The 23,027-nt window shown below is 42.7% G+C and overlaps 2 protein-coding genes across 11 annotated transcripts in view; one reads left to right on the forward strand and one right to left on the reverse strand.

The window, feature by feature from the left end:
* asap1a (ArfGAP with SH3 domain, ankyrin repeat and PH domain 1a) overlaps positions 1-15,446 on the reverse strand; it is a 50,309-nt gene extending 34,863 nt beyond the window's left edge. For 6 of the 9 annotated variants that reach the window (XM_029118523.2, XM_029118522.2, XM_029118527.2 and 3 more), the window contains exon 1: positions 14,826-15,445. In XM_029118523.2, the coding sequence (XP_028974356.1) occupies positions 14,826-14,951 (126 nt within the window). In that variant the 5' untranslated portion in view covers positions 14,952-15,445. Of the gene's footprint in view, positions 1-14,825 lie in introns of all 9 variants that reach the window. The other 3 variants (XM_029118524.2, XM_029118525.2, XM_029118528.2) reach the window with 2 other exon arrangements.
* A 1,939-nt stretch (positions 15,447-17,385) lies between these two features.
* Positions 17,386-21,519, forward strand: tmub1 (transmembrane and ubiquitin-like domain containing 1). 2 transcript variants are annotated; one of them, XM_010893251.3, is made up of 3 exons: positions 17,386-17,474; positions 18,999-19,690; positions 20,512-21,519. In XM_010893251.3, exons 2-3 carry the CDS (start codon positions 19,044-19,046, stop codon positions 20,861-20,863), a joined length of 999 nt encoding a protein of 332 aa, XP_010891553.2. In that variant the 5' UTR covers positions 17,386-17,474; positions 18,999-19,043; the 3' UTR covers positions 20,864-21,519. The 2 variants fall into 2 exon arrangements, with proteins under 2 accessions (XP_010891553.2, XP_010891560.2); XM_010893258.3 differs by lacking the exon at positions 17,386-17,474 and adding an exon at positions 17,554-17,871.
* Positions 21,520-23,027: the final 1,508 nt, after the last annotated feature.

Genomic DNA, 23,027 nt, shown 5'->3' on the forward strand with positions numbered 1-23,027 from the left:
AACACGCCCGGACCGGACCACGACGAACTGAACGACTACAGGCCAATCTCCGGTGCCTGACTTCAGGAGCTCGCTGGAGCTGATTACAGGACACCTCAAAACCTTTTACTATTTAAGCTCCCTGTCCTCTTCACGGAAATTAACTCAAAAGGATTGTGGAGCTTCTGCTCCTAAAAATAAACAGTACAGACACTCAAAATGAGGACCAGAATCGATTTCAGCATTGACTGTGTATCTCTCACCTGCCCTTCCTGGGTGAGCGGTCTGTTCACGCTGTTTGTAGCCAACTCCGTCTCCCCACTTACAATCTGGAACACGTTCCAGGGTCACAGGGACACTATGCTGTGGTGCACCTTGGAAATGTGCTTCACAAATTGAATTATTTCCCTCATTAATATCAACATTATTAAACATGTTGTAGTATTATTCTAATTATCCAAAATCAAATGATTCACTATGGATCATTAAGTTTATCAGTGGTTGTTTCTGTCTAGGTCCATTAAACACACAAGACATTTTACTGCACTTGTGAGGACTAACAATAAAGACCAGAAAATCCTCACTCTTCACTGCTATGGGTTACTAACCAGAAGTATAGTGACCCATGGAAAATCCCAAAAACTGAGTGTGTGTGTGTGTGTGTGTTTGTGTGACTATACTTGTGGCAAACAGAATTTCAGGACCCTGTCTGAAGGGTAACATTAAAAACACACAAATACTCTCTCAAATACAGGCACTGAACGCAGCTGAATACACATCTCAGTGCCAAAGTATGTGGTAAGAGCAGGAAGGTACACATGTGAATGCAAGCAAACAGACAGACTGGCAGGCTGAAGGACAGAGTCAGGCAAAAAGACAGTCAGGCAGGCAGCCTGAAGGACAGAGTCAGGCAGACAGGCAGGCAGGCTGAAGGACAGAGTCAGGCAGACAGGCAGGCAGGCTGAAGGACAGAGCCAGGCAAAAAGACAGTCAGGCAGGCAGGCTGAAGGACAGAGTCAGGCAAAAAGACAGTCAGGCAGGCAGGCTGAAGGACAGAGTCAGGCAAAAAGACAGTCAGGCGGGCAGGCTGAAGGACAGAGTCGGGCAGGCTGAAAGACAGAGTCGGGCAGGCTGAAGGACAGAGTCAGGCAGGCAGGCTGAAGGACAGAGTCAGGCAGGCAGGCTGAAGGACAGAGTCAGGCTGAAGGACAGAGTCAGGCAGGTAGGCCAAAAGACAGAGTCAGGATGACAGACAGTCAGGCAGACAGGCAGGCTGGCAGAAAGACAGAGTCTGGCTGGTAGACAGTCAAGCAGCCTGAAGGACAGAGAGTCAGTCAGACTGACTGGCAGGAAGGCTCTTAATCTCAAGGGAACCACTTCACTAAACCCAACACTTAGCCTTGAACTTGATCATTCTGGTTCTGCCCCTCCCTTCCTCCCCTTTTGCCTCTTTGTCTTGTCCATTTTTGTCCTTTTCCTGACCTCATTTCCTTCTATCACTCTCTGTCTGGCCCTCAATCTTTCCCTCCCTTTCAGGCTACTAGCACTCAACTTTCTATTTTGCTCAAATGCACGCAGCAGCACAAAGCAAACCAAAACATCCATGAGACCAACTGCCAAAGGCAAATGGACAACAGTGAAGTCGAGCCGGCTATAGTAGCAATGATGAAACACTAAACCTTTTCAAAAGCAGAACCTTCCCTTTCAGCTGAGTCCACACATTGGTCCACTTCAGAAGTGGTCAGACAAGAAAGTATACCACAGAGAAAAGAGCTGAGGTGGACTTTAATGAGAGAAAGCAGAAGCAGCGACAGGGAGCTAATTACGTGGAAGCAGCAAACAAAACGTATAAATGACGTGGCTTTCTTTGCACATTTTCCATGTTCACCATATTGTAGTTCCCTCTCAATTAGTCGTTCTTTGCAACTACATTTCTGTGATTATTATTTTTTTTTTATGTGGATAGTACTACATTCCAGTTTTGTTTTACTCAGGGGATAGCTCTAAAACTATGTCAACCAGTTAGACAGCCTCAGACAAATACTTTGAATATCAGCGAGCCCTGAAGACACACTACAAACAGGATAGAGCTAGGTCGCGTTTCATCACCAAGTGATCGTCCAAGTGTCCCCAAGTAGAGTTACTATCAGTGTTTCTGACACATCAGGAAGCACATTTCTCAACCACAAGCCTTAGAAAGCAGTCGTCGCCCTGGTTAGGGAAGCTGTTGTTGCGTCGGCAGAGGAAGGAAGAAGGAGGGTCGAATTCTCACAAAGTGGAAATTTAAATACATGAAGAAAACATGTCATATCGCATATAGGTGGTTTCCAAAGACCAAAACAATACTGATGTGGAAAATAAAATTAACTGCATGGTGGATATATTAGTCATAGCGAACGTGTGCAGCCTTCATTATGCTCTGTGCCGTCCTCTTTAACAACCTCGCTAGGTAGAAAACACTGGCCTAGTCCTTCACATGCTGACAGAATCTGAATGCCATACTTTTAATACAGAAGAGAACGGACTGCTATCGCCGCTTTACAGATCTCTCAGCATGACACTGCAATACGCTACTGTAGGCCACCATGATACCTTAAAGTCTAATCAAGCGGAGCAGCTTTGCCCCTTATTTTGTCCCATCTCGGCCACGCTGCTATCGTGTTCCGTTGACAAAGAGAGTCCGCGAGGCTCAAATTCAGTGGGAGACGCAAGAACAGCAGCGACCACAAAGGGTTTGGTGACCTCCCTCCCGAGGACACGAGGCGCGGCTTGTGTAACGCTGCCGCGGTGCCTCGTCTGGCCCTGCTGCCACCGTCCCCCAGACAAGTCCCAGCAGCCTCCGTACACTCAACCGCAACGACACGGCTGACACCGCTGAGCCAGCCAATTCTCTTTCCACAGAGACAAGGCTATGTCCCAAAAAAAGACTGTAAACCAGTCGAGACAAGCACTTATTCTCCACCGCTGACTGGCAAAGTTACCTTAATCAGAGTGCTTTCTAAAGAAGAGAGAACGGTTCTGCTGCCGTTTTGCTGAGGTTATGTATGGAATGTAGAAGCTAATAGCGCTGCCTCAGATTTTTTGGACTAATAGTTGAACTCTTCTAAATATTATTCTGTAGTGCTTGCTCAGAAAAGTTAACCTTCATCTTTATGTCATTATAATACAGTTGGTCTAAAAGATTAGGATGAAAATGACTGCCCTGCCTGTTTTGAACACTCATCTCTCTTTGCAAAAACACCGGAGCTGATGTTGTCTAAAGTGTTTTAAAAGGCACAGTGAAAGGGATCTTAGACGTAAATACGTTTTCCAGAGCTCATTTTCATGTCATCCACCACATGATTGAAAATGCATGAAGTTCACTTAACAGCACTTGAACTGAAACATGTAATATGGTCAGATGAAATACACCCACTGTAAAACAGGGTGCCTGATCTTTGATAGGGAAAGATTTTGTGAGACCCAGACAGGCCAGTCTGGGGCCTCTGCCACCGACATCTTAAATCAGGTTATCAGGTGTCCACCATAACATACCTGCTGTAGTTCACCCTCATCGGTCAGTCTCAATGCACTCTCACATTAGCTGGCCTTCATAGACGGATCCAAGGTTAAATGGATAAGACGACGCCCTACACAACAACATGAAGCCTACTGTCACCGCAGTATTACCAGAGTTAGTTTCTACTGGTGGGTTCATCATGTGTGTCGCTGACTTCCCCAGACTGTACCGTCTCAGCGTCGGGGCTCACTCTGAAACCAATCTGACTTTTAGTAAGACTTTGTTCTTCTAAGAAAGCAAGGATTTCTGTCATTAATTCTCCTTTCATTAACTTTCCCAAGTTACTCCTAGCAGATATGCCTCTATAGTTATTTGGGTGAAACATGTCACAAGTCACATTTCTTAGTACAGGTTTAATAAAGCCAAGCTTCCAGATCTCAGGAAAGTAAACTACGCTCATCACCAAGTTGGGCAGCCTGAGAACGGCTTCCCTTGGTTGAAGGCTGCAGTATTTCAGCACTACTGTCTAGTCCACAGGCTTTACCGCTTTGGAGGCCTTTCAGTTTATTATTATTTTGTTTGGATAATGTAATGCCTTTGTCTATTTTGTTGCGTTAGTCTTTAATTGTAAATTCTAAATATTTAGTTTGATGACCAGTTTCATGGTTGGGATAAGTCCTGTCATTAACAATATACTGTATTACTTTTTCCCCGTTTTGGTTAATATTGCTGTCGTAGCTCTGTCTCTGTCTATTCAGCTGGGATTGATACACAGATGTTCTATCATATCATTTAATATTTTCCTCTATGTAGTCCCGCTTCTTTACCATTTCTAGCATTAAGATCCCCCAATAACAAAACTGTGCCTAATGACTGAACAAAAATGATATCACAAAAAACAATCTTCATTAAATTATGGTGATTCAGACAGTGTTATATATATATATAGAAAACAAATACAAATCTTGATCTGAGTTGACAATTTATTTTAATATTTTAAGCCAAATGACTTTGGAAAGACCAGAGGCTCTCTTTCTGTCTGTCTGTCTGTCTCTGTCTGAGATGATTAGTTTTTACAAATCCATTACATTCTCATGATCTCTCACTGTAACACACAAACAGCTCTTTCAGTTTTCCCCTTTCAACAACACCAAACTAATGGTGTGAGTGTCAATGCAGGCCAATTATCTGCAGACGTCATTTCAATTTGCTCTCATCCCGGCCCTAATTATGAAATCCTCATCTTTAAAATGCACAACAACAGGAAACCGCCATTGCAAATCAAGTGATTGTCACACAATTCCTTCACCTGTATTTTGATAACTAAATGGTATTTTCTTTGGCATGGCATTCACCGGCATCCCTGCGGACAGAGTGTCTGTTCATTGGAATCACCATCTGTGCTCATATTCCAAATGAAACAAATCAGACTTGTGGCCTGGTAACCATGGTAGCAGGCCAATAGAGTCCCATCAAAAGAGAGGGCAAACAGAACACACAACAGTATCAAAGGAGGTTCAAAATAATGTCACAATGTAAATGGGGCAATATTTACATGTTAGGAATTACAGTCCAGTCACAATTAACGATTACTGCTATCATTTTTTTTTCCTAATCATCGGTTTCCAAAGAAACTGACCTTATTCACCCATTCTCTGCAAAAATGTAACTATGCCCACGTGTGTATCTTGGTGTGACTCATTGTCATCATATGAACACTCATATAGGTCCCTGCTCTGTAGCAAAGTGTGTGTGTGGGGTGGGGTGGGGTGAGTTTACTGCATTTGACACTGAACAAGTGAACAGAGAATCTATTTGTATGTTGTCATCTAAACAGTATGAATTCACATTCAAATTCAATCACTGGACTTTGGTCTGAAATGTACAGAAATCTACTCAAAGGAAATGCTATGGAAGACACCAAAATGAGTGGAATGTGATTTAAGATGTTGACTTAATGGATGTGTTTACAAACCAAGAAGCAAACAACTCCAGTAAGCTCATTAGATATAACAACAAGAAAGGTCCGGAAACATTACAGGGGAGGGGAGGAGAAGTAGAAGACAAACCGCTAACCGCTGGAAAAATAGATTAGACACTCGAGATGAGTCATCAGCCCACCGCCCAAGACAGTCATGTGACCAGGGACATCATTTACAGAAATCACAGTATGCTTTCAAAATGGGAATTGTCCCCCATTAGGCTAAACACATACTAGTAACTTTGGTATACAATGGATATAAAAAGTCTACACAACCTTATTAAAATGCCAGGTTCTTGTGATGTAAAAGAATGAGACAAAGATAAATCATGTCAGAACTTTCCACCTTTAATGTGACCTATAACGTGAACAATTCAACTGAAAAACAAACTGAAATCTTTGAGAGGAAAAAAATAAATAACTCACAATAACCTGGTTGCATAAGTGTGCACACCCTTAAACTAATACTTTGTTGAAGCCCCTTTTGATTTTATTACAGCACTCAGTTTTTTGGGGTAGGAGTCTATTAGTATGGAACATCTTGATGTGGCAATATTTGCCCACTCTTCTTTGCAAAAGCGCTCCAAGTCTGTCAGATTGCGAGGACATCTCCTGTGCACAGCCCTCTTCAGATCACCCCACAGATGTTCAATTGGATTCAGGTCTGGGCTCTGGCTAGGACATTCCAAAACGTTCATCTTCTTCTGGTGAAGCCGTGATTTGTGGATTTGGATGTGTGCTTTGGGTCGTTGTCATGCTGAAAGGTGAAATTCATCTTCAGCTTTCTAACGGACGCCTGAAGGTTTTGTGCGAAAATTGCCTGGTGTTTGGAACTGTTAATAATTCCCTCCACCCTGAATAAGGCCCCGGTTCCAGCTGGAGAAAAACAGCCCCAAAGCATGATGCTGCCACCACCATGCTTCACTGTGGGTATGGTGTTCATTGGGTGATGTACAGTGTTGTTTTTGTGCCAAACATCTTTTGGAATTATGGCCAAAAAGTTAAACCCTGGTTTCATCAGACTGTAACACATTTTCCCACGTGTTTTTGGGGGACCTGATGTTTGTTTTTGCAAACTTCAGCCAGGCTTGGATGTTTTTCTTTGTAAGAAAAGGCTTCTGTCTTGCCACCCTACCCCATAGCTCATTTATATGAATAACACGGGAGATTGTTGTCACATGTAGCACACAGCCAGCCCTTGCCAGAAATTCCTGCAGTTCCTTTAATGTTGCTGTAGGCCTTTTGGAAACCTCCCTGACCAGTTTTCATCTCATCTTTTCATCAATTTTGGAGGGACGTCCAGTTCTTGGTAATGTCTCTGTTGTGCCATATTTTCTCCACTTGATGATGACGGTCTTCACTGTGTTCCATGGTATATCTAATGCTTTGGAAATTATCTTGTTTTCCAAAGCATTAGAAACCCTTCTCCTGACTGATATCTTTCAACAATGAGATCCCACTGATGCTTTGAAAGCTTTCTGCGGACCATGGCTTTTGCTCTGAGATGCAATGAAGAAAATGTCAGGAAAATCCTACTAGAACAGCTGAACTTTATTTGTGATTTATCAGTGTCACTTTAAATGATGGCAGGTGTGTCATGACTTCTATTTAACATGAGTTTGAATGTGATTGGTTAATTCTGAACACAGCCATCCCCAGTTATAAGAGGGTGTCCACACTCATGCAACCAGGTTATTGTAAGGCCCCCCCCCATCACTCCTGTGTTCAAATGGCACGTTGTGTTTGCTAATCCAAGTTAATAATTTTAAAAGGCCAATTGATCATTGAAAACTGTTGTGCTGATCAAAGAAGCAATAAAACAGGGCTCTAGACTAGTACAGTATCTTCAGCATCAGTGTTTGTGCGTTCAATTACATGCCCAAAATAGCCAGAAACAAACAAGATTCTTCTGAAGCTGCCAGTTGCGGGGGGGGGGGGGTTGTTTGTGAAATCCCCTCATGGTGCCAGGCCAGGTATGGTGACATAAAGGTGGCAGAAGCGCTCAAAGGTGTCTGGAAATAACACCACAGCCACCACGGAAGTTTGCCACTGACAAACTATGAAGAGGCACAAACACGCAGACACTGCCAGCGGACGCAAAGCGAGGAGCTACCCGAGGCGCGATAGATCCATGGCACCTGAACAGAGCGCAGTGCAACCTTGGAGTGTGGAGTACAGGAGAAACAAGGCACAGGAGGGGCAACCCGAAAGTACGTGGAAGGCCGACACACCACGCCAAAGCCGCAAAATAAACACGTTACAAGATAAATCTTGTAACCAGGCTTTATCCGACTGTGAAAGTCTCAAACAGTGCAACACAAAGTGCCCTACGTGGAAAGCACACATTTGACCCACAGGTCTCAGGGCCGAAGGTGCAGGATTTGACGGTAGCCTCAGGATCAGCAGACACCGAGGAGGTACGTTAAGGAGACGGACACACTCAGATCACAATCACATGGACCAGCAGAAGCTACAAAAAGGAGGACAGACTCTCTGCGTGGTCCAGTGTGGGCTGGCACAAAGCTTCATGCCCGAATTCCTAACAGAGAGCCAACAGACACCCGTGTGCCAATAAGTCCACCATGACTTGTTCTAACTCGTTGGCAACTTAACCGGTGGACTGTTATAGACATGCTTGACGCATGCGCATTCCCCCATGGTGGCATCAAAGTGACCAACCAAAGAAATCTCTGCATCTGACACAGTGGTTTGCTTAGGTTAGATGTCAATGCTATCTAATCCACTAGCAGTCCAATTCTACTCTCAGAACAAGATTTATGAATGCTTCTTTTTGGTTGTCATTATTCATGAGAAATATACCAAAATATCAGAATTAAGTGTAATTAGAGAAGTGTCAAAAAAATTTTAATGTCAAAGTGAAAGAAAAATCTCATCTTAAAATATTAATGAAAATAAAACCACAAAATCGGACACTTATATGCCAATATATGCATGATAGAAACACTGTCGGCCACGATTACATAAGTAGGTATTCTTGCGTAGGTCTCAGAAAGCTTTGCATAAATGAAGTGTACAATATTTTTTTGTGAAATCCCCCCATGGTGCCAAAAATCCCCCAATAAAGATGGCAGAAGCGCTCTACGGAGTTTGGAAATAACACCACAGCCACCACGGAAGTTTGTCGCCGACAAACTACAAACCCGATTCCAAAAAAGTTGGGACGCTGTACAAAATGTGAGTGAAAATAATTTACAAATCTCATAAATTTATATTTAATTCACAATAGAATATAGATAACTTATCGAATGTTGAAAGTGAGACATTTTGTAATGTCATGCCAAATATTGGCTCATTTTGGATTTTATGAGAGCTACACATTGCAAAAAAAGTTGCCACAGGTAGCAACAAGAGGCCGGAAAAGTTAAATGTACAGATAAGGAACAGCTGGAGGACCAATTTGCAACTTATTATGTCAATTGGCAACATGATTGGGTATTAAAAGAGCCTCTCAGAGTGGCAGTGTCTCTCAGAAGTCAAGATGGGCAGAGGATCACCAATTCCCCCAAAGCAGCGGCGACAAATAGTGGATCAATATCAGAAAGGAGTCTCTCAGAGAAAAATTGCAAAGAGTTTGAAGTTATCATCATCTACAGTGCATAATATCATCCAAAGATTCAGAGAATCTGGAACAATCTCTGTGCGTAAGGGTCAAGGCCGGAAAACCATACTGGATGCCTGTGATCTTCGGGCCCTCAGACAGCACTGCATCACATACAGGAATGATACTGTAATGGAAATCACAAAATGGGCTCAGGAATCCTTCCAGAAAACATGCCATTCGCCGTTGCCGGCTAAAACTCTATAGGTCAAAAAAGAAGCTGTATCTAAACAGGATCCAGAAGCACATATGTTTTCTCTGGGCCAAGGATCATTTAAAATGGACTGTGGCAAAGTGGAAAAGTGTTCTGTGGTCAGACAAATCAAAATTTGAAGTTAATTTTGGAAAACTGGGTCGCCATGTCATCCGGACTAAAGAGGACAAGGACAACCCAAGTTGTTATCAGCGCTCAGTTCAGAAGCTTGCATCTCTGATGGTATGGGGTTGCATGAGTGCGTGTGGCATGGGCAGCCTACACATCTGGAAAGGCACCATCAATGCTGACAGTTATATCCAAGTTCTAGAACAAAATATGCTCCCATCCAGATGTTGTCTCTTTCAGGGAAGACCTTGCATTTTCCAACATGACAATGCCAGACCACATACTGCATCAATTACAATGTCATGGCTGCATAGAAGAAGGATCCGGGCACTGAAATGGCCAGCCTGCAGTCCAGATCTTTCACCCATAGAAAACATTTGGCGCATCATAAAGAAGAAGGTGCGACAAAGAAGATCTAAGACAGTTGAGCAACTAGAAGCCTGTATTAGACAAGAATGGGACAACATTCCTATTCATAAACTTGAGCAACTTGTCTCCTCAGTCCCCAGACGTTTGCAGTCTGTTATAAAAAGAAGAGGGGATGCCACACAGTGGTAAACATGGCCTTGTCCCAACTTTTTTGAGATGTGTTGATGCCATGAAATTTAAAATCAACTTATTTTTCCCTTAAAGTGATACATTTTCTCAGTTTAAACATTTGATATGTCATCTAAGTTGTATTCTGAATAAAATATTTAAATTTGAAACTTCCACATCATTGCATTCTGTTTTTATTCACAATTTTACAGTGTCACAACTTTTTTGGAATCCGGTTTGTACACTGAACAAAATCATAAACGCAACACTTTATCTAGCAACCAATATCCAGCAACTTCGCACAGATCTTTGAGTTCAGCTCATGATAAATGGGGGCAAAAACAAAAGTATTGCGTTTATAATTTTGTTCAGTGTATGAAAAGGCACAAACATGCAGAAACTACCAGCGGACGAAAAGAGAGGAGCTCCCCGAGGTCCGATAGGTCCATGGCAGTGCAACCTTAAAATATTAATGAAAATAAAACCATAAAATCATATGCCAATATATGCATGATAGAAACACTGTCGGACACGATATCCTTCAGTAGGCCTTCTCGCGTAGGTCTCTAAAAGCTTTGCATAAGTGAATTGTACGATTTCTTTTTTCCTGCAGGCTCTCTCAAGCTGTTGGGTCTCATGTCTAGACAGCCAATATGAATTCAAAACAGTCACTTGGCCTCTCGATGTAAGCAACTCCAGTATATAATTTATTACATCACACATGACTTCAGAACTCATTAAATTATGTCACAAAATATGGAGTGAATAATTATGCAAAATGTATATTTTTCGTTCCTTTTTCATTAATTTCTTAACATTTGCAGAACTTTATTTTCACTCAGACATTACAGAATATCTTGTGCTGCTCAATCACGAATCCATCAAACACGTTCTAATCACACTTGAGGGGAGGGGCTTATGCAATCCACCGTACAAATGCAAAAGTCCATCCCCGATCCAACGTTTAACCCAAGATAGCTGGCGACAAACACCGTGTTATGTTGCCGTCACCGTAACTGTTAATGCCCGCTGGGTGATGTCATCCTCATCTACTTCTCTAGGAGCGCAATGCTTTCCGACTCTCTGGCTGGACGACAGGCAGGAGCCAGCCAGGTGAGCGTTGCGCGCCTGCCTGTATAAGTAGGTTAATACCCTCTCTGCATCCCTCCTGCACCGTGGCTCCGAAAGAGGAAAAACACTCCCCCGTTATACAAGCACCCAGCCTCTGTCTATTTTTAGCACACCACAAATCTCCACTCTTTAGACTTCAGAGGACATAAGACGGGCATTCTCCGCTTCCCGTTGGGACGGTTTTATGTGCGGCCAGCAGAGACGTACAGGGACGGGCACACAGGGATTGGGATTTTTTTTTTATCCGTAAAATGGAAATTACATGACTGTCATTACAATTACTTTCACAAACGTTCCTTTCGGGAGAAGAAATCCCAATGGGTTGAGTTAATTCCTTCACTCTTTATGTCAGGTGCCATGTGGCAATATCAAGTGACATACTGACACTTTGGTCATTAGACTCTATTAACAAAACATATGTGAAAGTGTATTTGGCAAGCCTAGTTGTCACCCAAACATTACATATTAAGATGTGATGGAGTTAATTCCTTCTGTCGTCTCAATGTCCTCCAGATGATACGGAATATTATGTATATACAGACTAAATCCATTTATCAGTTTAAGACATGTAAGGGGTCACGAGATAAGATCAGCAAAGTCACTGTAGTGGTGAAATGAACCCAATATCCCAAGAAAACAAGACAACCATGTATCTCTTCACTGGAACAGGTGATTTCTCTGTTTTGCCTTGTATTTTTCAAAGAGAAGATAAATGTGAGACCACAGTAAACCAGAGTGGTCGACTGGAAGCACCTGATATCGGGGCAACCGGTATATTTATTTATATAGGGGCATTTGCAATTGTGACAGTGAACATACTGTATATTCAAAACTGTGTTTCTTCTGTTTATTGTCTTTATAACCCGTTTTCCTACAGATTTACTAGAGGGCTTTCATGAACAAACTGGCTATATGAGGCAGACAACTGCACCATATCAATTCGTGAGCACATCTGTCTTCCTTTACGTCCCATTGCATTTGCATTCATTGCCTTCATTTACTAATAAGCTGCAATTGCAAACACCTTTTTAGGAAACAATGACTAAGCACAATTCTACACAGAATACTGTACATCATTTAATGTATTTAATTAACCTGCATTGTCAGAGCTGATATGTTTGCTTTACAAATTACCAAATAGAAATATTTAAGCTACTTTAATTCCTTCCCAACTTTGCTATTATTGTCTCTCATTCTGTCTGTCCCTTACATATTTTCAATGGCTGTTTCCAGATTCTCTGGAAGCATCTATCCAATGGCTGAACAAGTCAACCTTGTGGGCATGTTTGATTCTCTACATTACCAAAAAGACAAAACTGTGGTTACAAACTACAGGTTAGTGCCTATATTCACCAAATACCTGACTGCCTAGAAAAGGTTTTCCTGACCAAAGTGTTGCATGATAATTTAATAAAGTTAATGATAAAATGTTGTTTTTGTTGTTAAAACAGAATTTTTCTCCAATTAAGCATTTGGAAAATGTATTCTTCCTTTTTGCACAAGAGTAAAATACTTAGTAACTGGCAGGGTAGGTGGTATTCACTGCCAGGTTAGTGACATTAACCTATCCTAGTGTGTCCAAACAATATTTACAATGTAAAAAAGTTAACTCTCACATCTTTGGCCTTGCAGTTGTGTGTTGCAGAGGCATTCACGATGTGGCTGTTCTGTATTTTGTGCATGCATTGTGTTTATTCAAGGTATGCATCAAATTGTACGTGTAAAAAGCTTGACGGAAACAGCAGCAACTTGTGAAATGTGGAACCTTTGATGCACGCTTATCGAGATGACTCATGCATAAACGTTTTTTGAATGAAGCATTTATTGTTACTGAGGCTTAAGTCATGACTCCAAGCTAAGGAAGCTTACAGGCAAGACCATTACTAACCCCCTCCACCCCCATCACCCATTATTCTCCGGCAGTACGGGTGGATACATGAACAGTTTATTTCCCCGAGCTGTGCCCCTCAGCATCTGCCCACCTGCCCCACAGAGACTAAAAAAAGCTATGCTCAACCCATCAAGCCACTTCCAAACTGGTCACTGTAAATTAAACAAATAGCTGCATTACACTGAGGCCAATACGTAAAGGCCAAAACAAGAGGCCAATACGTAAAGCTAAAAATAACAACACTGATCCTGGCAAGAGCAGTGTTCGGGTCTCTCTAACGTTCCACCAGGAAAACTATCAATGAATAGTTAGCTAGAATATCAACAGTCTTCATGGCTGAATCACTAACAACAATCTAATAAGATGATACAAAACAACAGATTTCCTGTTTCTTCTAGCACAGGCTGCACCATCATAGATAACTCTGTGGGACGTCCTATGGGCTAAGGAAAGATCATGTGATTACCTCCAGGTCATGGGGGGGGGGGGGTCAACCAATGAAATGTGTTTGTGAGGCCTACAAAAGAAGTCATGTTTTTACATGTGCAGTGTTCCAAAAACCTTGTCATGTGATCACAGGAGATGTTTTGATCATGTGGTAAAATGTGACAACATGTTAAAAACAACAGTGATAACATAACGTTAATACTCCATAGCTTAAGGTGGCAGGAAATTGTCAACTTGGCTGTATACCTGTTCTTAATATTAGTAACGCACAAGTGTAAATGCTGGTAAATTGTTAGAAAGCAGTTTGTGAATTCTAGGCCTACATTCTCAACACAATGTAAAAACAGCACTGGCAACTAGAGCAGTCAGAAAGTGGCAGTGCGATGTGGCATTGTAATCACTCAGTAGGTAAACCTAGTGGTTCCAAAACAAATGGGTGGCAGCCAGGATCGAGAGGGGTTGTGGGATGGTTTTATGGATATTTCTATATATAATAATCAATTACCTTTGAGAACACACAGGTTGGAATTGCAGGTCCCCACTGACTGTAATTTCTGAACCAAGCATAAACACTATGACCTAGCAGTTTAGGCTGGTTTCTCTGCTGCAGCGTGGATTTTAATCTGGCCCACTCCCCTCCATTTTTCCTCTACATGTGTGTCAGAATCTCTGTGTTAGTAAATAAACATACAAAGATTGGAACATACATGCCCAATGTTTTCCTTATCTCAGTGGCAAAACGTATAATCACAGAAGAGATAGCTTGAAAACCGAAAAACATGTTATATCAGTTCCATAACAGAAAGTTGCATATCATTAATTTACTAAATCTAATGTCAGGATAATGTAAGTACTTTCTCTTTGGTCTCCATGTCGTCCTGCCCCCCCCCCCCCCCCCAAACTCACCTCCACTGTGGGACTAACTCAAGATACCTTAATTAGCTGGTCAAATAAGTTTTCGAACCCCTGTAGTAATTCATACAGTGTTATAATCATTGACTACACACTCTGATTCAGTGAACAATGTGAACTGCCACGGCCATAAATAGCAAACTGTAAAATATACTCTCAAGCAGCAACGCAATATGGGATGAGCGCTTTGCCTTCCTTGGGGCCTCTATGGAATTAATAAGGCTATAACTGGCTCATTTGACACAGGCCTACCAGAACAATGGACTAATCTGACCATTCTTCCGCATGCCAACACTCATCCCTGCGGGAAATGCGCGGGCCCTATTTCCAGTTTTCCGCAACGTGAAGGCTGTTATAGCAATACTGTTTAAAGCAATTCCAATGAAACTGTTTGGGATCAACTTGACTAACTTCCTACAGGCACCCATGGAATCTATGCGCAACTGCGTGACATTCAGGTATCTTAATTAATGTGAGATGTTCACAGCTAATCAAGCATTTTCTTACCTCTTCCAGAACATTGATGGTGTTTTTACAGCTCTGTAGCCGTGTGGTGAAGCTGGAAGTCGTAGGGGAATTGTAGTCCTCTGTGGTCTCCGAGAGGAACTCGGACACCGAGATCAGGTCGGGCATCCTTTACCGCGGAAAAAAGGATGAGCGAAAAATCAAACAATCAACACCATGAATTGGAGATTGGGAAATGGGGATGCAGGCTCCAAAATAAACCTTTGTTTTGATAACACACGACGATGGATAAAACCTTCTCGGTTGGATACGACAAAATGTACAGCTGCGGTATAGTCCTCTGCACACTATTTCCACCCTTCTCTATCCACGCTTTAATTGCACCCGTTCAGCTGTAAAAACAACGATTCGGTTGTGTTCCCTACTCCTCCAAAACAAATGGTACGCTACGCAAAGACGACAGCTTTCCTCATTGGGTTTTTAAAACGTGATCATAAGATCTGCCAAAAACAAGGATTTTTTTTGTGCACCAAGAGACAATTCTGAATCAGTTCCGTTAATGCGATTATTGTAGCGGTCCTAGGAGCCGCTTGTCTTTTCTTTTCCCCTTCGTTTTTTTTCTCACCCTGGCGATATCTGCTTTCTGACATAACGCACGCACGCAGTTCCCTCCTCCTCTGCGTAGGTGACGAGATAAACAAGGAAGAGCTTTGCGCATGCCTCGGCTATTGACAGTACTGTCTCTGGCTATCCGGGCTATATCCCACCTAGAGTCAGGATTGTCAACAATAAAAAAAGTGGATACAAATATGATGAAGAATCTGTATGTGAAAAACAGGCTGCTATATTAAGCGATGACACATGCTACAAGGTGTTATTTCCAAATGAAAAATATGATTATATGAAGTTACTCATGATAGTAATGGAGTGGAGTGCTCAATACACAGTTGGCTTTGATTATGATGCACACGATGTGCTGGAATTTCCTTGATACATCCTTTGGTGGGTCGACTATAAACCGACAACCGATTAGGTGTCACAAAGTAACGGGCTACGGGAAACCCGCGGCCTAAGGCTGATCTACTTTACAGTCCTTTTACATTTACAATTCCTTTCTTAAGCCTGGCTTAAAGGGATAGTTCACCTAAATGACATACTGGTTGGATAAGCCAAGGATTCACTGCAATACATAATTTGGTTTAATTTCCATGGCACATCCAATCCTAGTGACAATAATAAAATAATGTATTACATTTATAGACTTTATTCAAAACTAATTATATAACAACGGGAGGAATGGTAGACCATCTTGCTTTTGCTAGAAGCCCCAAAAGTTTGAAAACACTGAGATTGTACGAGAGTTCCAATGGCTAGGTTTATGGTGTGAAAATGCAAGGTCCCCTCCTTGCTTAGAGCTAGGCCCTTGGTTCATTCAGCTGTTTGGCGTGGCTTGACCATGGGGTGTAGGGAGATTCATGGGAGAGAATAGATTAAACAGGCCAAATATAAAGCTGTGAAACTGTCCTTCCTTCCAGAAGATGAAACATACTCATTTATTGTCAAAGTGGATGGGGAATGACAGACTTGTCATAAGAGGACTAGAAGCTCCTATAGCCCTCTCACTGTCATTTACCCCCCTCTTGAATAAAGATGTGGAGATGTTTTATTAAGGAAGCAGGGATCACTACGTCTTTTGGAACAATACAAGAACTATGGCTAGAAAACGGCGCAAACTTCAGAAATTCCCCCTCTCTGCAAACAACACGTTAAAGATGCGCAAGCCAATCACAAATCATGACAATTCACACGCTTTCACCTAGAATAATATATTTTGCTTTGGACCTCATTAGCTTTTACACTAAAACATTCTGCAAAGTAGCCTGGAATAGTTGCCCTGTTAGCAAAAGTAACTATCATAGCCAGTGGAAAATACAACCAAGAAATGCTCTTAAAATACATTTTTAGGTTTTTGATTGTCTTTCCTATGCAGACAGCCGGGTTCCATTAAATAGATTGCCAATTTTGCTTGCTGGGCAGCAATTGACTTCACTGACTGTGCAACTCAAATGCCTTTTGTCTGCCCAAGCAAGGTATTCAATTGGGTTGACATGTTGTGAGACATTACTAAATTAAATAGATTTTCACAGGCTTAGCATGAAAGGCTACAATTACTTCACCGACTTAACTATAATATCATAAATGGAGAGCCAGTATCTGGGCAATCTCCTCTTTTGCCAAGCTTTTGGTTGAGGAACCCCTTTTAGTGGTGTAAATGTTATTTTTTTTTATCTCAGTGTGTTGCTTGAATAGCAAGATGAATGTGCATAATGTGTTGTTAATGACCCCCTAATGATCCAGATGTCTTTGAAGGTTTGGGGGTTGTAATGAATGTGTCAACAACAGCAGATTACAAGCAAAATAACCGTCTCTGTACCAATACAATGATTTCTCATCTGCCAGCTAGCAACAACAGATTTTTTGTTTAGGTCACAGATCTAGAAGGCTACCCGGGAAAGTTTACCTACTGTGACTTTTTTTAATTTTATGTTTTTGAACTACGTTTCCCAGATTTCCAAATTAATCCTTTAATAAGAAGTCACATCCGGGTTATCAAGCAGTCAGGAAATTGACATGATTTAGCCAGAGTTAGCAAGCTACAAAGCTACAATTATGCGGTTTCAAATTTTAACAGTAAGTTCTTCTATGCATATCTTTTGTTGAAATATAGTTGTATAAACGTAGCAATAGTCGTGACATTGGTTGACAAAATATGTTTGATAAATCGTTATATTGCCTTTGGAACAGCTAGCTAGAGTTAATAGTATACAGTATAGCTGACATTTGAGATATTTGATGACTAGCTCCCTTCTGGCGGATGCTACGTAGCTAGCTCTGGAACTTATTTTGGTAAAGCTGTTTTATTAGTTTGTAGTTGTCTAGCTGGCACTATTAACTCCGGCAGTAGGTAGTTATAGCTGGTTATATTATTTCGCAAAATGAGTTAACCAGCTGCTTTGCTAGTAGAACTGGTGGTTAAGGAACTTGTCAACGTACTGGTATAGCGACTGTGGTTAACGTTATTGTTGAGGCGAGTATGAGTAACTTAAATAGGCCTAATAACAAGGCTTGTTGCAAGTTAGTCAGCTGTAGTTGGTTTTTGTTTGCTTACTAGCAAGCTTATGTACAGTACTGTAAGTTAAACGTTGATCATCGTGTGTTTGACCGAATAAACTACTGTAGACATTAGGCAGTATTTCTTACACTTACAGGAGTAAAATAAAATACAAATTCTGCAAAATGAAATATAAATGTTGATACTAGTTGTCTAGGTTCTCGAATTGTTTGATGTATTTCTAATAGCTTTTACACTTTTTGGGCGGTCTAGATTGACCTTTCTTTTCAGATGGTGATGGACATTACAACTTGAGTTGACTAGCTAGTTAATTACTTACAGACTGTACTATCTCTTGTCAATGTATCAACGTGTTTTCCCCAAACCTTGTACTCTGTTACGTAACATTTTTATTTGGTGCTATTGCGTTCAATAGTCATTTTAATAATCAGTGCATCCAATTGGCACAACCGGATTTGAGATGGTAACATTAAAAAAATAATATGAATAATGGTAACTTGCCTATTTACAGGGAGTAGCAGTACCAAGTCATTATGCAGCGGTACGAGGCATTGGTTCACTCCAACCGAAGGACTCAATTCCATCTCTTCATGGCAAGGGACACCCTTTCATGGCAAGGGACACCCTTTCATGGCAAGGGACACCCTTTCATGGCAAGGGACACCCTTTCATGGCAAGGGACACCCTTTCATGGCAAGGGACACCCTTTCATGGCAAGGGACACCCTTTCATGGCAAGGGACACCCTTTCATGGCAAGGGACACCCTTTCATGGCAAGGGACACCCTTTCATGGCAAGGGACACCCATGAGCAGTACCCAGTCAGAGCATCTAGCTTAGATTCCATTTATTTTCTGATTTCATGGAGGGCAGCGCTGAATAGTTCAGAGTGCAATTTCTGTTTTGGAACACTAGGGTGTGTTTGTTCCTCATTTTAAGTCCATGATTCAGCAGGCTACTTGTTGTGAAAACCAAACACCTGAGAATGTTGCCTGTGCTAGAGTCCGATTTTGACTGAGCTCCCAGGTGTTGCACACTGTAACCCACAGCTAACCATTTCCCTGCCTGCCCCTTTGGTTCCAGGTGCCTAGTCTCACCTTGCCTTAGTGTGGGTCCCCCGGCCCGAGTATGACGCTAATCGAGGGGGTCGGGGACGAGGTTACCCTGCTCTTTGGCGCGGTCCTCCTGCTGCTGGTACTGGTGCTTGCCTGGGCTTCCACGCACACGGCTGAGCCCCCCGAGCACCTTTTCACCACGCCACCCGCGTCAGCCTCTTCGGTCTCAGCCGCCCTCCATCTACGGAGCGCCTCATCAGACCAGCAACCGGTCCAGAGTGACGTCACCACCGGTGAGAGCAGCAACAGTCCCGAGTCGTCCAGCGCCCCCTCTTCTGTGAACAGCCTGAACCCACCTTTGGGGGAGGAGGGGAAGGCGGAGAGGGGAAGCCAGATTCCCGAGGGGGATGGACGGGGGAGGGGGGCGGAGGAGGAAGGGGCAGGTGGAGAGGGCAACCTTTTGGAAGAAGGTTCCCCCCTCTCTGATGGTCTGAGACATCGAGATGGGGTCGGAGGCGGCCAGACTGGAGCCAGTACCGGAACGTCCCCTTCGCACCCCACCCCAAATCCATTGGACAGTGCCTCAAGTACCAGACCGCCCCCTGAGGTGGAACCCGCCGACGCCACGGAGAGGAACATGGTTCTGCGTCTGAAGTTCCTCAATGACACTGAAAGAACAGCCCAGGTGAAGCCTGAGGACACCATCGGTTACATCAAAAGGTATCTATTCTTCTAGGGATTGTGTGTACAGTATCTATGGAAGTTGGCCTATTCATTCAGATCGACATTTAAATGTAATACATTCAATGTGGTTTACCTCTGAAGAGGGCATTTAACTAGTAAAAGTGCATGCAAATTGGAGGCGTGGGTTGGATTTGCATAAATATCACATGACACTTAGGTGTGGCTCTAAACCAAAGCCGGCCTTCTAACAATCACATTGGAGGGGATTTTAAACATACTGTAAAGATTGACATTCAAAATAAATCACATCACTCACTGATGTCACTTGGGGGAGGTCCAATTGGTTGAGGATGTCCATGTAATATTTGTGACATTGGTTTTAAAGATGTGCAGTACTATTCGGATTCTATGATGTTATTAAATGAAGCGTTTACTCCATATACAGGTGATGAAAATATTATATAATACAACGATTTCTAAGAGACTGTCAGATGGATGAGTTATCTGGGCATGTGACCAATGGATTACGTTGAATGGAAACAACATATGACAGGTGTTTTAGTGTGTTCAAAAAAAACCTCCCGGCCCTTTTTTTTATTTTTCCACAGCTCATGAAACATAAGACCAAACATAACACCTGTCACATTTCCAGTTTTTGTTCGGTGTGGTCAGTGTCAGCTGTTAGGCCCTCCTTTCTAACACAGCCGTCGTGGCGGATGTTGTCCACATTTCACGTGGTCTTTCAGGCGGTCTCTGCCCGTGAGATAAACCACCATAAAGACCTCTGCTAGCCAGCAGGGGAACCCCATAACATATCCCTGATGGAACACCGCTCCTTTCTTCTAACCCCATTTCAGGACCTACTTCGCCGGCCAAGAGCACCAGGTGCGCCTCATCTACCAGGGCCAGCTGCTCCAGGACGACGGCCAGACCCTGGCCTCTCTTAACCTGGCCGACAACTGCGTCCTGCACTGCCACATCTCCCAGCACGCGACCAGGGCCGCCCCGGCGGGTGCCCGCGCGGCCGACCAGGTGCAGGTGGCCCTCAACGTGGGCAGCCTCATGGTGCCCCTGTTTGTGCTCATGCTGTCCGTGCTCTGGTACTTCCAGATTCAGTATCGGCAGTTCTTCACCGCGCCGGCCACCGCTTCGCTGGTGGGCATAACCATTTTCTTTAGCTTTGTGGCGTTCGGGGTCTACCGCCGCTGAGGCCAGCTGCCCTTCCTGAGCCGCGCCCCGGGGTGTCCGTAGTTTTAGACTGTCAAGGTACCCTTCCTTAGCCCCCCCCCCTCCCCCAGTTCTCGCTTCTATGCCCGTCGTAGCTCAACTCGGACACAGACCTCTGGACCATTTTTGGATCCCTGTCACGGACGATCGTCAGTCGTGTGATTTCTAGCGGGGGAACTGTTTTCGATCGGTGGTCTCTACGCAAACAAGCTTCTTGTTCTGTTTCTGTCTCCCTCTCCCCTTCACGCGTCGCTTTCCTTCACCAGTACACCATACGAGCAAAGAAAAATGTCACACTGATGGATGTGCAGATTATAATTTTCTCATGTTTTTAAATGTGTAGATTTTCAATGTGCCTACCCTGATATCGTTATTTTTTTTTTCTCTTCTTATGTACACTGTTACGCAATGGCCAACGGTGTAGCTGTGGCTTGCCTGTAGATAAGTCTATTTTTGGGGCTCACCCCTTTGGACTTGAGATGGGGACTTGGACTAGGCCAGAGGACCACTCGTCTGTCTGCAGTCTTTCTAACTGCAGTGAAGGAGGTTCAACTGCTGTTGTGCTGTATTTATGTTGGGAGCATAGTTTCTGTGTGAAAACAAAATATACAAATTCTATTAAATCATTCTTTTATTTACTGGCGGCTTTGTGTGAACATCTTTTAAAACGTCAGTTTTTAAAAATGAATTTGGAAGAAAATGGAAAATCTGAGTTTCTGACTCACTCATCTGCAATATGTTGTATCACGAACTCCTGATATGCCTAATTTCAATTATACACTGTTTGCCAATGCAATTAGAACAGTGATAATGTTGTGTTATATGGTATACGGTTTTGTGTACCACAGCTTTAAGCCAATCACCAATCAGAGTCGGAGAAGCAAATGGCTGCTCTCTCAGAGCTAAGCACAACTCTTCATACATATATAAAACATACGAGGGCTAGGGTGCAAAGGCCCAATGTCCAAGTGCAGGCTTTCCATAAACATTATGTTCAATATGATGGCAGCAGAATCAATGAAATCCTGATTTATTTCAGAATGTGTCACAAGCACTGTAGCCTTGAAGTTCAGTCACATTTCTTTTAATCCCAGAACACTTGGTACTGTTTTGAAATTGATAAAAACATTCACGGAAATGCTACATACGTCAGATCAATTGCAAATTACTATTTAATATATGGCACACTTCAAAAACATGATTATAGTGAACCTTGGTGCGTATTCTCTAGCCCATTTTAAAGTTCAGGCTGTGGCAAGCAGTTCCTGTGACAGGTACTGAACCTGGGTGTACTGTTGTGCAGTGATTATGTACCGGGTAAACCTATTAAACTTCTGCCAAAGCCTTTTCTTAAGCTTTCTGAGAAGCGTCTGATAGTAAATAACATTTTGTGCAAGTGATGATTTTCAAAGGTAGGTTTACATTGGGAAAGATTGATCAGGAGTCACAGTTTGTATTGTGGGAATAAAATAACCACATATGTGATAGGATTTAACAGTTATAACTATATTCAGTTAAACACCAACTTTGTCACATATATATACTGTACGGTGGCTCTCAAATGTATTCACCCCTTGAACTTTGTGTTGCAACATCAAATCAAAATCTATTTCATTTGTTTTCTGCCCATTCTTTGCAAAATTCCTCGAGCTCCAGTGAACAGTTTAACTGTCCACATATTCTCAATTCAATTGAGTTTAAGGCTTTGACTAGACAACTCCAGGACATTAACAGCCAGTTTTCACACAGACTAAAAAATCAAGTTAAATAAAAGAAAACTAAGTTCAGGCTTGTTGTTTTAGTCCTAGACTAGGTGTAATCTGTCTTCGAAAACCCTCCCTAAACATTTGTTTTTAAGCCCCTCCTGTGTGTTTGAGGTCATCATTCTGCTGGAAGATGAATCTTTTCCCAGGTCTCCTGCAGACTTCAGCAGGTTTTCTTCCAGGATTTCTGTCCTTTTCCACATGCTGCCACCACCATGCTTCACGGTAAGTATGGTGGATGGTGTTCTCAGGATGAGGTGCAGTGTTAGGCCTCATCATAGCGCCTGGCATTGAGGCCAAAAAGCTCAATTTTGGTCTCAGCGGACTATAGAATGTTCTTCCATTTGGTCTGTCTGTCACTCTACAAAGGCCTGTTCTGTGAA

This window comes from Esox lucius, chromosome 3 (assembly GCF_011004845.1).
Source record: "Esox lucius isolate fEsoLuc1 chromosome 3, fEsoLuc1.pri, whole genome shotgun sequence".
Classification (NCBI taxonomy): domain Eukaryota; kingdom Metazoa; phylum Chordata; class Actinopteri; order Esociformes; family Esocidae; genus Esox; species Esox lucius.